This window comes from Hyaena hyaena, unplaced genomic scaffold, assembly GCF_003009895.1.
Source record: "Hyaena hyaena isolate Hyena2069 unplaced genomic scaffold, ASM300989v1 scaffold_336, whole genome shotgun sequence".
Classification (NCBI taxonomy): Eukaryota; Metazoa; Chordata; class Mammalia; order Carnivora; family Hyaenidae; genus Hyaena; species Hyaena hyaena.
In genome coordinates, this window is record NW_024080969.1 from 516,765 (window position 1) to 532,129 (window position 15,365).

At 33.0% G+C, this 15,365-nt stretch overlaps 1 protein-coding gene and 1 non-coding gene across 3 annotated transcripts in view; one reads left to right on the forward strand and one right to left on the reverse strand.

Moving 5' to 3' along the window:
- The window catches only part of CLINT1 (clathrin interactor 1), a 59,583-nt gene that overhangs the window by 27,074 nt on the left and 17,144 nt on the right, over positions 1-15,365 (forward strand). For both annotated transcript variants that reach the window (XM_039249466.1, XM_039249467.1), the window contains exons 2-7: positions 4,517-4,621; positions 5,156-5,252; positions 6,681-6,789; positions 7,745-7,909; positions 10,714-10,891; positions 14,218-14,464. In XM_039249466.1, coding sequence (XP_039105397.1) covers positions 4,517-4,621; positions 5,156-5,252; positions 6,681-6,789; positions 7,745-7,909; positions 10,714-10,891; positions 14,218-14,464 — 901 coding nt within the window. The remainder of the gene's footprint in view (positions 1-4,516; positions 4,622-5,155; positions 5,253-6,680; positions 6,790-7,744; positions 7,910-10,713; positions 10,892-14,217; positions 14,465-15,365) is intronic.
- LOC120243343 lies at positions 11,301-11,403 on the reverse strand. The gene has a single exon (XR_005531273.1). It is a non-coding gene; the product is annotated as a U6 spliceosomal RNA (small nuclear RNA).

Here is a 15,365-nt window from a genome sequence, read left to right on the forward strand (position 1 = left end):
AGAGCAAGTATTCTTAAAACTATTTATTTTCCTAATGTTTTGTCCAGAAGCATTAAAAAAAAAAAAAAAAGGAACAAGCATTAAAAAAAAGAACTTGTTACCTGAGAAAACTTTTAGTCTTTATTTTATGGGTGTTTTGTTATTTTCAAAACGTTATTTAAAGATTGATACTTTAAAAAAAGCATAATCCTTTTATCGGTGTCATAAAAGTATCTTCTGAAATCTTTGTGGCATTGAGATTAAGAGGTGAATTTTTAGTGTAAGTTTTAAAATTCAGGAATCATTCTTTCCTAAAAGAGGATTTCTTAAAAACTCTTTTTAAGGTAATATTAGGTACTTAAATTGTTCCCTATAGTTTTACACATACAGCACTTGGTATACATATTTTATTTAGTATGTATACATATACTTAGCTTACTAGTTTGCTGCTCTTATTAGCCTGATAAAAAGACATTGGAAGCACAAATAATACTTATGTGGGCTACCATGATGCTTATTAGCTGATGAAAAGTTAAAAGGTTGCTAATGATGATACTGTACTTGATTTCTATTTTTAATGGCATTTAATAGTTTTCCCTTGGTTATAGTTCATGGGAGGAAATTTGGAAAATATAAGAAAGTATAAAGAAAAAATACTATTATTTAAAACCATTCCTTTGAATGTTGTGTCTGTCTTCTTGCTGACTTTGGGACTCTATAAGTGTGGATGTATGTGTGCATGCATACATTAAAACACAAATTTAAAGGTCTCAGGGAAAATACTGCTAAATACTTTCTTGATCTCAGTGAATGAAGGCTTTCTGATAAGTTTAAAACAAAAAGAAGAAAACATGAAAAATAGGACTTTTTTTAAAAGAAAGTAAAATTAAAAGGACAAGCTGGGAAAAACTATCAGTCTGTTTCAATTTCCTTATTCCTTTGCTGTTAGTTAGGACTGAATTATAAAGACCTAAGCTTTACCTTTTCTCTTGCTATATATTTTGTTTTAACAAAGTATATTCTTGAACTTTTGACAGGAAAACATATCAATAAGAACTATTCAAATTTTTCTTGTGAATTATTTTACTGATTATTCTTAATGCAGATAAGAAGCATTGATCATCTATAAGTAAAAGCCCCATGTTAGCTTGTACTTTAAACCAATCTTGCCTCTAAAACCTGTACCCAAACTGTTATTAAGTAACTTGGTATTTTATCAGTAGTGAGCAGTGCAGTAAACAGAAAATGAGGAATAAAGAGAGCCAAATGAGCACTAATAATTTACAAATTGAATAGTCAACCCTTGAATAATTGAACATTGGCCACTGAAGTATGGGTACAGAAGTTGAGAGCAGTAACTTTTACCTTTGGCATTAAAGATCCAATGAGTGAGTGGTGCTGGGTTGTCCAGAGTTAAGTACTCTCACTGGATCTCCTAGTGCCTATTGGAGTGTTGTGAGGAGCAAATGTGAACGCATGAAAAAGACTGTAGACGCGCAGGGAAGTCTTAACTGATGCAAACAATCATGATTTTAATTGTAGATTTTATCCTTGAAAAAGGCTGTGGTTCTCTATTGCTTTAAAGTAAAATCTTCAGAACATGAGAAGATTCTTACTATTGTTCACTCTTTGGTTATTATTTTGTGGTAATTTCCTATAATTTTGTTTACAGAACACATCCCAAACCTTTGTCTGAATTTTGTGTTTTAAAAAACTGTTGAGAGAGCCCCCTCTAGTGTCTGAATTGTCCATTCTTAACACATTTTTGTAAATCATAGGAAGTTTTAAGAATTAAACTAGCTATTTTTCCTTTCACATCTGGATGTAATTTCTTTTTAACTATTTTTTTTTTGTGGGGGGAGGGAAGAGGTTATTTTCCTTTTTAAAAAAGGTCACTGGAATTATGGGTAGGGTGTGGATTGAGGGCAGCTAAAAACATGGGAAAGGAAGGATCAAAATGCCATTTCTACCTTTTTAGAAATAGTTATTTTTAAATGACCTGGAGTAAGGCCAAACTATACAGTGGCATGTTGTTTTATTTTAGTTTACATTTGTTTCTGAATTAGGTGCAGCTTAAAAATACCTTATTTTGGAATTCTTTATAGTCCTCGGATCTCATCTTCAGAGTTCTTTGCAGTTTCTGAAAGTTAACAGTTTAACTAGAAAATGGCTTTAAGACAGAGCCTGATTCTCTTCATGAAAGTATTCTAACTTTATTTTTTGTTATTGTTGCCATATTGTTTTGTGGAGGTACTTTGTATACTTTGTAACTATATTGTAAGTATGTTGTAATGGTAAATTGTCATTTTACATAGTTCCCATTGTTTTTCAACCAAGGAAACAAGGAGATTCTTAAGTTATTGGCTGTCTGCCACCTCTTCCTGTAAACACACAGCACTCAAACACACAAGCCTTCAGCTAAAAATCTTGTGAAGGGTTAGAGAAACAGGACCTTTCTCATTTGACCCATGGGCTTTTGTAGCTTGAACAAGGAAAGTAGTGTTCTGAAAGCTACAGCATTTATGAAGGCTCTAGTAAAAATATTTCATGTGCATGGACTAGAGATTAACTCCTTTCATCTTGTTCTCTAGAAATTAAACAATGCAAACAGATTTTAAGTGCATTCTTGCTAATGAAATGCTTGGGTGAATTATAATCCTAATTGCTATTGTTCATTCCCACAGCTGCATGTTGACACTTATAACTGCCTAAGCCACGCATTCTTCAGCCACTGGGATAAACAAAAGCATTTTGAAATCCATCATTTAATGGCATCTTAAATTGCAAATCTGTCATTGACTGCCTTGATTTTATTTTGTTTTCATTGTTGAAAAAATTAGAAAAAAAATTACTTCTTTGTATTTATACATAAAATTATTGTCAAGAGGATCATTAGGGTTTTTAGGAAAATTCATTCATTAATAATCTCAATTGTTAAAGGAGACATTGGAAATTATGTCCCAGGGAAATAATTTGTAGTTAGGTTATCAAACTAGTTGATATTTTAGGAGGCAGCTTTCTCCAAGATTTGAAAGAAAGTAATAGGATTTCACTATCCTTCCTTAGTAGAACAGTATTCTGAATGTAAATCTAGAAGCCAAATTAATTCTGTGGTTAGGCAAATCATATATGTGTAATGGCCCCTTTCAAATTTGACCCCAAACCATTTATTAGTCTTTTTTTCTTAAGTAAAGAAAGGGAAAGGTTTGCAATGAATTTGAAATTTATATTTCCTTATATTTGAGAAACAGATTTGAATACAGATTATGACCATACCTTCCTTCCTTTAAAAAATAGAACTTTTTGATAACTGAAAAACCGTACAGCAAGAGTGAGGTGTATGGAAGTAATTGTTCTCAAATTCTAGTTTTCCTACTTCTAAGGCTTGATTTTAAGTGAAAGATTAGAATGATCATATTCATAGGCATCCATCTGTTATAACAATTGTTCAGTAATAATTGGAGCTTTAGGTGTCAAATGGATACTAGTATAGTTTGTCACATTTTCATAGTATTTCTTTCTCAGAATGTCTTTGAATTCTTAAATCCATGTGAGTATGGAAATTCTAGTTTAGTGACCAAACATTTTGCTATCTGTTAATGGATTCTTCTCAAAGTTCTTTCTTATAAAAATATTACTTAGTATTTTTAAGTCCTCCTAATAAGTGATTATTATCTGTCATAATAATAATGACAGCTGGCCTATATTGAGCAATTTATGTGTGTCAGACATTGTACTAATAGATAACATTTGAGATGCTACGCTTTTAAGGTGATCTTCTTTCTTACTCCCATTTTGCATTTGAGGAAACTAAAATGAAGACAATAATTTTGCTAAAAGCCACAAAGTAATTGAAGTCAAATCTTTCTGATTCTTAGAACCCATGTTCTTGACCACTGCTGAAGTCTTAGTGAAGGTTAAAGATACATCATACAGACTCCTGATGGAATATTATGTAGCCATCAAGAGTAAGTGTTATGGTAACTAGTGACCCAGAGAACCTATATGATGTAATAAGTGAAAAGAGACCAAGGGATTACAGTTTAAATGTTCATAGTGATAACATTCTTAATGTTGCCTTTGGTTTGTCATTGCTTTTTAAAAAATGCAATATAAATAATGTTTAGCTCCTATAATTTTGCTGATTAATTTACAGAAATTCTGTAAGGAAACGAGTGCATGTATACTAGATCTGGTTAGTAAGCTGACAACTTAGTTTTATAATAGACTCTAGTGTGTTCAGTTTCATTTTTAATTTGACTCAAAGCCATTTTTTGCTGGACTTAGGCCAGCTCTAATGTAATCAGTCTCTCATCTGTTTTCTGTAAGGCTAATGGGATAGTAAAATTTTCTTAAAGATAACTTAAATGTGCTATATAGTATCCTCGAAGTAGCTTGTGCACAAAAGATGTTTTCTTTTCCACCCTGTAGAGGTATCTCATTAGGACACCCAGTAGTGTCATTATTAAGTTTTCATGTGTTTCTCAGTTTTGATGCTAATCTTTTTGTGTATGTGCGTGCGTTTTTTTCTCTGCAGCACCAATGTGGTTATGAATTATTCAGAGATCGAGTCTAAGGTTCGAGAAGCAACGAATGACGATCCTTGGGGACCTTCTGGGCAACTCATGGGAGAGATTGCCAAGTAAGTGATAATTTGACTCAGCAGTGCAGAAAGAATCCAACTATCTTTACATAGAAATATGAAATTTGCTTTCAGTTTTAAACAGTTTAGCTGCCAGACAGAAATTCTACATAATCATTCAGATACCAGTGGAGGAAGTTCTATGCACAGTCCATTTCCCCTTAAAAATCAGCTCACAAAAGCAAAACTATTTTTCAGTGAAGTCTAGAGACTTGTGTACCTTATCGTAAAATTTTGACAAATGTGTATAAAATAACTTGAAATAAAGTTAGGAAAATTTTTTTTTGATGAGCATCTCAACCACTATCCTGTTAAAGGCTTGTAAAAGATATTAATTAGTGGGGTTTACACACGTGCTAGATATTAACACAGATTATGAGAAAAATATTTTTATGAAAGCATATCTAAATTTTTTGAATTAAGCTTATATTTTTTAAGCTCTTTGAGAAAACATAGTAACTTAGAACAAGCATGCCATCTACTGTCCAAATTAATGTATTGCAAAGTCTTGAGGAAAATTATTCCTTTTTTCAGGGCTACATTTATGTATGAACAATTTCCCGAACTTATGAACATGCTTTGGTCACGAATGTTAAAAGACAACAAAAAAAACTGGAGAAGAGTTTATAAGGTAATGGCCATCAGTTTTTATTATTTGACATGTTGAAAACAAATGCTTAAAATTTTAAGGTATATGTACATAAGTGGTTATGAAGAACATTAAATCCCAGAATAGAATATTCTTAAAACAGATGGAAGAAGTAGATTTGCTACTTGTGTTGTTTTCTAGTCACCATAAACAACTATTCTGAATCTAAAATGTTTAATATAAATAATACCTAAATATTTTAATTTTATTGTTAAGATTTTTCCTGCTAAACCTGTATTTGTGCATATCAAAAGTAATGAATCTACAGTTGGATGCATATTTAGTGTATGAGTAATTAAAATGAAAACCACAGTCCATTATGTTTTCTCATCTCTACATAAAAATTTGCTTAATTTATAATAGTATTAATACCACTGCACCAAAAATGTTACTTTAAAACATAATTAGAAATTCCAAAACATTAAAATTCTAACATTTTAAATTCCCAAATATGTACTTTTTTACCAGATTCTTTTTACTTAGTTCTGATTTCATCATACAATGTAGAATTTTAAAGCAAGGTAGTCCTCTGTTTTCCAAACTCACTGTATTTTCTTGCTATTGGAGTAAGTTTTTTCGTGCTTTCAAAATGGCATATAATATTTATATTTGAGACTTTGAAAGCCTTTTAGCTTTCAGGACTGAAGAGCAATGCTGTATTTATTTCTGTGGTTTTGATGTTTCTGAAAACATTCACTGTCATTCCCTCAGCTTGTATAATATTTGTGATGAAATAGTCAGTATTTCTTTATGTGAGGTTTGTTCCAAGCAAAGGTTAAGTTCAAAATGCATTAATTCAGGGGCTTTTAGTGTATTCACAAAGGTGTATGTCAGTCACCACTACTTAATACCAGAACGTTTTCATCACCCCAAAAAGAAACCCCTTAAATGTTTTTTTTCCTACTATATGTTGGCAGCAAGTTTTTGAAATAAAAGTCACATCCTTAACTTCCAGATTTAATTTTATCTGGAGAAAATGCTATAGGATCATATGATTACCAAATAATTGTACTGTTTAAACTAATGTTTCTAACAATTTACAGTTCCATACTGCACAAATGAAAAGTGAAAGCTGAGCCAGCTTTCTAAAAGCTTAATGTTCTTTTGTATCATACATTCAGGTATTTCTTGACATCAGAACTATTTTTTTAAATCTTTTGACACATGGTGTCCAATGGACAGTTTGTAATTATGTACTATGTTTGATTATAAGAGGAATTTCAAACTTATAATACAAGTTTTAGACTATGTATTTAAAGTTCCGTGTAAGGTAAAGAGACTCTCCCTGCCTCTCCCCTACCCCCACAATGATTATTTATTTGCTAATGTTGGAATTATTTTTTTAACCATTTACCAAACCTCTACCAGAATTTATTTTGTTAAATCATTTGGTGCTTTGTATTTTTACAGTCATTGCTGCTTCTAGCTTACCTCATAAGAAATGGATCAGAGCGTGTGGTTACAAGTGCCAGAGAACACATTTATGATTTGCGATCCCTGGAAAATTACCACTTTGTAGGTGAGCAATAGAAAAACCTTATAAGCAAATTAAAACAGTAGTTGGAGTTGTCAGTCACCTGAACCAGCTTAGAAGCTTCTCCGCTCTAATTAGAATGTGACTATTGCTAGTTGTGTGACGAGTGCAGAATCCAAGACGTGGGGCCCTAGAGTATTAATTAGTGAAGACAAGAACTTGCAGAAAAGACTGGCTAATAACAACAGAACCAACACAACATGAGTGTTCGGGTTTATATTAAAATATGCACTGGAGACTGGTCCCCTGTGGTGTCCATAAAGGAATAGCTTTAATCATATGGGAAGAAAAGGTTAGAGCTCCAAAACACACACATCTGTTTGAAGCTGGGTTTTTTTTTTTCCTCCCACCAAATAATATTTACTGTGCAAAGGCAGCAAGGCCAGAGTGTGTTTTGAATGTGAACGAGGATACAGAATAAGCCACATTTCATTTTGTAGTGTACCCCAGTTGAAAGCACTTTAAAAATTCAGTTTTTCAGCTACACTAAATCCTGGTAATTAGTGTATCCAAACTTGTATTGGGGAAACCAAAGTGTTTGGGTGCATTTTAGTCATTAAAATATTAAAGTGGTTTTGTTGTTGTTGTTGTTGTAAAAATACTGTAGGAAAAGAAAACATTTATGGATAGAAGTCTTTTTTGTATGGTCAACATTAGTAATGCTTTTTACTACACCTTTCATTGGTCGTGCATAGCACCAACACGTGTGGTCCTTGTTGATTCATCTTTACGTGCTCTTACAAGCCAGAACTGAATCTCAAGACTTAGAATTTGCTGATGAGAAAATGACAAAATTTAGTAGCATTGTCTCTTTTTAAAAATCTTAAATATTAAAGTTGGTTTTTTATATGGAAATTTTCATGTCTGTTTTTTGTGTTAAAGGGTTGATATTTATTAACTGAATTCTTAAGGTTTTGTTTCTCCCTCACTGTCCTCACAGATGAGCATGGCAAGGATCAAGGTATAAATATTCGCCAGAAGGTGAAAGAATTGGTTGAATTTGCCCAGGATGACGACAGGCTTCGTGAAGAGCGAAAGAAAGCAAAGAAGAACAAAGACAAATATGTTGGGGTTTCCTCAGACAGTGTTGGAGGATTCAGATACAGTGAGTATCAAAGACAAACTGACACCTAGGCATCAGTTTAGCTTCCTGGGTGTATTTTAAGAATCACTGAAATACCAAAGAACAAAATACCATTTTTTTCCCCAGAAGTAGAATGCTAAAGTATATGAAGTACTCATTTTGACTCCTATTATATGGATATTAGGAATCATCTTTTCTGTTAATATGATTTGAACCATTAATCATTAATTAAGTGACTACGAACTTTGAGTTGACATACAGAGAATAAAACACATATACCCTTCCCTCTTGGAATTACCATTTTTGAAAAGAAAAAAGGATTTCTCTACCTCACCATTTAGAACATAAAGATATAAAGTTTGATAAAGAGTTTCATCTTCCTAGTTTGAAACCAAATTAGCTCTACTTTGGGCCAAAAATAGGTAAGCTTCCTCTAAGTCCTGCCTCAGTCTCTTCCCATAATAAAGCAATACTTCAATTTGACATAGAAAAAGGTGACTAATAATACCGTCAGTTTTTCCCCTACGCCTATCACTTTATTGTTTTTAACACATTTAAGAGCAGCTAGAACATTGCTCACTCATGTTTATTTTTAATGTAATAATATAGTTTCCCTAAAATAGATCACTAGGTACTTGAAATAGGCACAGGAAATAAGAACTCTCTGTTACAGACGTGTCCCTTCGGACTCATTCTGTCATCTCTAAGCTCTGACTATCCCCTGGTCATTTTGTGTATACACAGACCGGCTAGTGCTATGTGTACTTAGCTACATGTGGGGGCTCCCCAGTTCCCCCAACCCATATCTGAGGTGGTTTATATTTGGATTATACTGGGATCTCAGAACTCCTTCACTGGAATCGTGTAAAGATTTTCTATTTCTTACCTTGTGATTATTACAAAATAATAAATACCTTCACCCTTTTGCTTCTTTGCTTCCTTGTTCTCAAAGGAAAAATACTGTATGTACTTAATTAACTATAAAGGATCTTTTTAACAGGAAAATTCTTTTATGTCTAAGCATCACAGAAAAGTCAAATTTTGAATTAAGCAAAAATATTTCTCTTAATGTTAAATATGTTTTGGAGTTTTTATTTGTTTAGGGGATAAGAAGTTTTTGGATTATTTATTTTATTCTTTAGCTTTTTCAAAGTAGCTGGAGAAATGTAATGTGTTTTTTGAGGAGAAATTGCTATTTGCAACTCATTTTCTCATTTCTATTGCTTGTAACCTTTTTTTTACCAGCATAATATGTAATTAGATAAATTTAGAAAATTGAATAAGTTCTCAGACTCAGTCACTGTGAACTAATTGCAGCATCTGCATTAGAGATTTGAACATCCTGTGTATTTGGATCACATTCTTGTAAAATTATTTTTAATGTTACATATATTATTCAAAGACTTAAGTGATCAACGTTAACTATTTTATGTCTTACCATTCCAACCTTACGGGGTGTCTTGCCAATAATCCAGTATCTTTGGTACTCATTCAACAGGGTGTCCATCACATTAATCAGTTTAGTTTGTCTACTTTAATTTTTCCTGTAAATTTGTCTTTTCAGAGTCTTGTTTATCACATTTTCATTGAAATGTACATTCACATTATTAGAAAACCACTCATTTTTATAAAGCCATCTGGTTAAAATTTTGTTGTGTTCTCTTTAAGTTGGTGGTCACTTTCAGGTCTAGTAGACATATTTTTAAATCCTCATAGAGAAAATTTTGGCTTTGTGGTTTTAATAAGCAGTTCCGCAAAATGGTTTTGTTCAATCTCCAAAGGGCTCTTTTGCCATAAGAACTTGTTCACCAAAGGTTAGCATAAAGGCTCGGGCACCTTTTGGTTATTTTCTTATTTTTCATTGCACTGCCTTAATTTTCATTGTTTTCTTCTTTTTAACCTCATGTGATTTCTCTGTACCTTCTGCTCTTGCCTTTTTAGTTGAGTTTGGACACAGAAATGGAGAGGTTCTATTTAGTGATTACAATCCTTCTCTGTGTGTTAGGCCCCCATGGTCAAGGACTGAAACAAATCTTGACATTTTGGTGGGGGGCGGGGTGGGGCTTTGCTCACTGCCATGATCTATTTTCATTCTTAAATTCACACAGAGTCTTCCCAGGTTTTACCAGTCCCAGCATATGTTTGGACTTGGTGTTTGAGTAGATCATCGCTGTTCTGAATTGCTTGAGCATATTTCATGATTCTCCTCTGTGTACTCTTGGATACTTAGAATATTCTTTTCTCTTTACAGTAATTAAAAGATGGTTTCCCATGCCGTGAAATCTATGGAGTTATTTTTCTAGTTTGACACTAAAGATTGACAGTTATTTTCAGCATATTTACAGCATATTGGGATATGTAGCATTCAGAGGGGTGTCTCTTAGAGTTAGTATTTTTTAAGAGACTATTGGTGTCCAATACTTTTTCTAATAATTGAAGAACCATTAAGAGACAGGAATGAAATCTAATGTATTATGTGACTTTTGTAAAAACAAAAAGATATCCATTTCTCTTTGGCTTATATAGCCTGTGTTGGTTTTTGTGTTTTTCTCTACTGTTTTAAGAACTTCCTGATATGCTGTGCTGTGCATTAAGGTTGTGTAAGTTTTCATAAACAAAAGCTTTTGAATCTGCATTCCTGCCACTTAATGACTGGCACTACATGCTGTGCCTTGCTGTAATTGTGTTGATTCAGCACTGTGGGAGCTTTCTGTTTTCCTTTGAAAACTATTTTATTATGAGGAAAAGCTTCAGAAATAAGGACTATAGATACCTTTTGAATTTAATGTCCTTAGAGTTGCCTTTCTTTTTAATGCTTTATATAGGTGAAAGATATGATCCTGAACCCAAATCAAAATGGGATGAAGAGTGGGATAAAAACAAGAGTGCTTTTCCATTCAGTGATAAATTAGGTGAACTGAGTGATAAAATTGGAAGCACAATTGATGACACCATCAGCAAATTCCGGAGGAAAGATAGAGAAGACTCTCCAGAAAGATGCAGGTAGTAGCACTTTGTCTCCTGGGTCTCTTGGAAAGGGTCCTAAATTTATATAGCTGGGATTTTGTTTATCTGAAGTTTAGCTTTTTTTTTCTCTTAAAAGATTTTATTTTTTAGAGCACTTTTAGGTTCACAGAAAAAGTATACATGAAGTAGCAGGGTTGCTGTGCTAACTCCCATATTGCACACACACGTGCACACACAGACACACAAACACAGTTTCTCTTATTACTAACATCTTGTATTAGTGTGGTACATTTATTAACAGTTGAAAACCAATGTTGATATACTATTATTAACTAAAATCTGTTGTTTGCATTAGAGTTCACTGTGGTGTGTAGTTGAGAAATGCATAATATCTACTGTTATTGAACCATACAGGCTACTTTCACTGCCCTAAAAATGCCCTGTGTAAAAAACGGAACGATTCGTGAATTTGCATGTCATTCCTGCACAGAGGCCATGATAATCTTCTCTGTACTCTTTCAGTTTTAGTACATTTGCTGCTGATGCCAGCGCTGTGCAGCTGTTTTTCAGACGCTAGGTCAAACATTTGTAATTAGTATTGATACACTTTCTGTGTTGTCTGTGTCTATTTATTTCTAAAGTTGTTCACATTTTCTGTATGTTTTTTTTCAGGCTATTTATTGAAATTCTTTTCCCCAGTATGAGGTTTTACAGTTTATTTTGCATTTGGGCATTAGATGACCCAGCCATCTAAGTTACTGCTGAGGGATAATGAAGCTTATTATATTAAGTTTAAACAAAAGTTAAAGTGTTTGAAATATAACTGTGACATTTTATTAGGATTCCATGCCAGTATATACAGGAAAAAAAATCCAAATTTTTAGGCTAAAATGTTTTGAACTACATTTTCTGATAGCAGGGTGTTTGTATTTATTTTTATGTAGAACAATATTTGCAACTTTTCAACATTCACTTTTTGTTCTTACCTGCCAGTATAGCTGTAAACTCTATCAAAGTTAAAAGGGTAATGTATGTAGCACTTCACTTGCAAAGCAAGTTTTAAGAATTCTTTCTCATTTGTGCCCTACAGTATTTCTGTTAGATAGGCTAGGTCAAGAATTTTACCTTTATTTTTTAGAAGTAAAACCTGAGGCCTAATCAGACTATATGGAACTTGGCCTTAAGTAATAGTTCATGATGGAACTATTCATTCAAGTGATTACCTATAACTAAATACCATCACTTTTTTTTTTCCTTAAAAAAAAAATCTTAGTAGTTCAGATTTAGGTGTCATTAAAAAGAAGTAAATATAAAAGTATAATTTTGAAATATTAATTTAGTGTCTTCAGTGTGTTTATTAAATCTCTGAAATGCCTGTCTTTTTCAAGACTGTTTCTGGAATATGATCTTGAAGAGCCAGAATTTACTTTTAGTACTTTAAGTATATCTATTTTGCAACTACATTCCTAGCTCTTTTATACTGAAGAATATGTATATGATAATAATAAATATTAAATTTGGAAAACTGTGCCTATTCTAATAGTCTGTGAATATTCTTTTTTCTCTCATTAACGTTCTCATGGCCTCTGTATATACATTTTTAGTTTGGTTTAGAAAACATAGTGGCCATATATTCAGTTGCTATTTCCTAAAGAGATGGTGAGATTAGGCAGGTATGCTGGTTAGAGATCTGACTGTGCATTCTTGTGCTGTTACTTTCTCTCCTTTGCCCTTCCACTCTCAGTTTTTCTTTGTTTGCTTTGTCTTTTTGTTTTTTGTTTTTTTTCTTCTCCCTTGATTTTTTTTTTTTTAATGTTGCATCTAAGACAGGATCTGCTAGAGTCCCTAAATCTTTAATATAGAGTATTTGGGTTTAAAAGAGTAAAAATATACCGTAATATTTATCATAGTAACTGAGGAGCACACCAGGGACTTTACATGTTTGAGTATTTGTGATGGAAGAGTAGATTTTTAGACAAAGTTGCATGTGACCTCTCTGGCATGTTGCCAGAATGTCAGACTTATTGGTTCATTATTAAATTCAGGAATTCTTGAACACTGATCAGATATTAAGTTTCCATTTCATTGGGTGCTAGTCAGTTTTATATTTTTAATGTATACCTTCCGCTGAAGTCAAATTGGACATCCAGAAAGGTAAGAAATTTTAGTGGGAATCTTTAGGTCATTTGTTGCTGAGAGAAATTAATAAGGGGCAGGGGCTTTTGAACACTTAATCAGAACATGTAGATTCCTTAAAATGCTTATAGGTAAAAATACAGTTAATGCTTGTACTCTTTGTGAGAAGCTGTTCTTGATCCTTGATTTTACAGGTTCCAAATTGGTTTATACTTAAGTAGTAATTGCTTTTGATTTGTGTGGGTTAAATCAGTATGGTTTTAAGGAGAATTTTAAGTGTTATTTCAGAATATTTCTAAATTAAACCATCTCCTCTAAAATTAAGTAATGTAGATAATGGAACATATTTCAGGTGATTCCTTTCTGTCCTGCTTGCACCAAGGAAAAAACCCAATTGCTTTATTACTGAAGAATAGATTAGTGTTGATGTTTTTAATTCATGGCATATGAAAATACCGTTTTTTTCTTACTGTGTATTTTTCTTTTGCCCTATTAAAATAGAAAAAGAAATCATTGTGAGTATGCCTAAAAAAATTGTTTCAAAACATTTTAAATATACTTGTTTTCTCTAATGCAGTTTTCATAGTCCCGTAAAAGTATTTCCTCATGCTATATTAAATAGAGCACTGTTGTACAGTGTAATACCTTATATATTTTTTGCATTTACAGATAAGAATGTAATCATTTGAATATAGTAAGGATACTGGTTGAAAAGGTATTAATTGAAATTGTAACAATTTATTATGTATTAGTATTTAAGAGTCAGTGACAGAATTGTTATTTAAATGGGACTGTAGTTTGCACACAATCCATTTCAAGAAAATGGTTGTCAAATGCAGATGCTTAAGCTCTCAGGGTCTCATCAGTTGATTCTGTTATGATAATAATCCTGCCATTTTATTTTTTAATTAAGCTTTAAATCTGTAATACATAAACACTTAAATAATTTCAGACTTTTTTTATTTGTATGCATTTATGTAAATATGTTTCTGTAGCAGTGTTTTAGACTTACTTACGGAATTGAGCGGGCTCCCCTTTCCCCTCCCCAACACACACGTACCATTATTCAAATAGCTTAGGTAACATTCTGTTGATCCCTGTCAAATAGTCAAAGTATGGAATTTTGGAGTTACTGTATTTGAAATTCTTTAGCTCAAATCACTGAGGGCTCCATTTTAAAATAATCCCTAGTCTTATTATTTTGCTTCATTTTTAATGTCTTTTAGCGACAGTGATGAGGAAAAGAAAGCAAGAAGAGGCAGATCTCCCAAAGGTGAATTCAAAGATGAAGAGGAGACTGTGACGACAAAGCATATCCATATCACACAAGCCACAGAGACCACCACAACCAGACACAAACGCACAGCAAATCCTTCCAAAACCATTGATCTTGGAGCAGCAGCACATTACACAGGGGACAAAGCAAGTCCAGATCAGAATACTTCAACTCATACACCTCAGTCTTCACTGAAGGTGGGAATGGCATGAGTGTGCACACTGAACACAGTTTTATTCTTATAAATTACTTTTAGAATTACCGCATTAGTGGGGTTGGGCATTTGTAGGCAGTCATATTAATTATAGATCATTTGGCCTGTATTGCTCAGAGTCAATAAGAAGATATCTCTTTGGGGAAAAAACCTGTCCAGTTGCTGAATGATTATCTGTGCAAGTTCTGTGAAAGTAGAAATGACACTTTTGGTTTGTTTGGGAAGGGTAGTCAATCAGAATATAGTGCATTTGTTCCTTTCTAAGAACATCACTGGTTGCCAAACACAGTAAGATTCACTAAGGAAACGGGAATATTTAGAAGTTGTAAGAAATGACAAAAGAGGCCCAAGTAGATATATAGAGGAAATAGTCCCATTTAATATAGAGTCATTGCCTATAAAGGGAGGCTTATTTGGCTGATTAGGAGAAGCACTGCCTTCTTCTACCTTTTCATTTATTTTTTATTCAGTCAGAAAATGAAATCTGCTTACTAGATACCTCGCTACAAGCTAGTGTTTTGTCCATCTCTCCTCGCTAGTGTTTACCTGGCTTTGCATCAGAAGTAGCTAAAAGCTAGAGAAGACATTTTTCTAATGTATCCTGCAAATTGTAGTCAACTCAGCTTTTGTCAAATTTCTTCTTTGTATAATTTCACCCATCTTTTTAGTTTCGATGAAAATCTCAGTATTAAAACTCAACTTTAGTTGTAGTTAAAGAGGGGAAATGGCCCTTTTAGTCCTTTGTGGTCCTTTCCCCTACTGTGGATATAGTGAGCTTACTGATGGCTATATTCAGGATGTGGTAGGTCATCATAATTAAAACCCGAATACATAACGGCTATTACAAGGAAAATTCATGTGAGCCTGCGTGGGGAAAATCATCC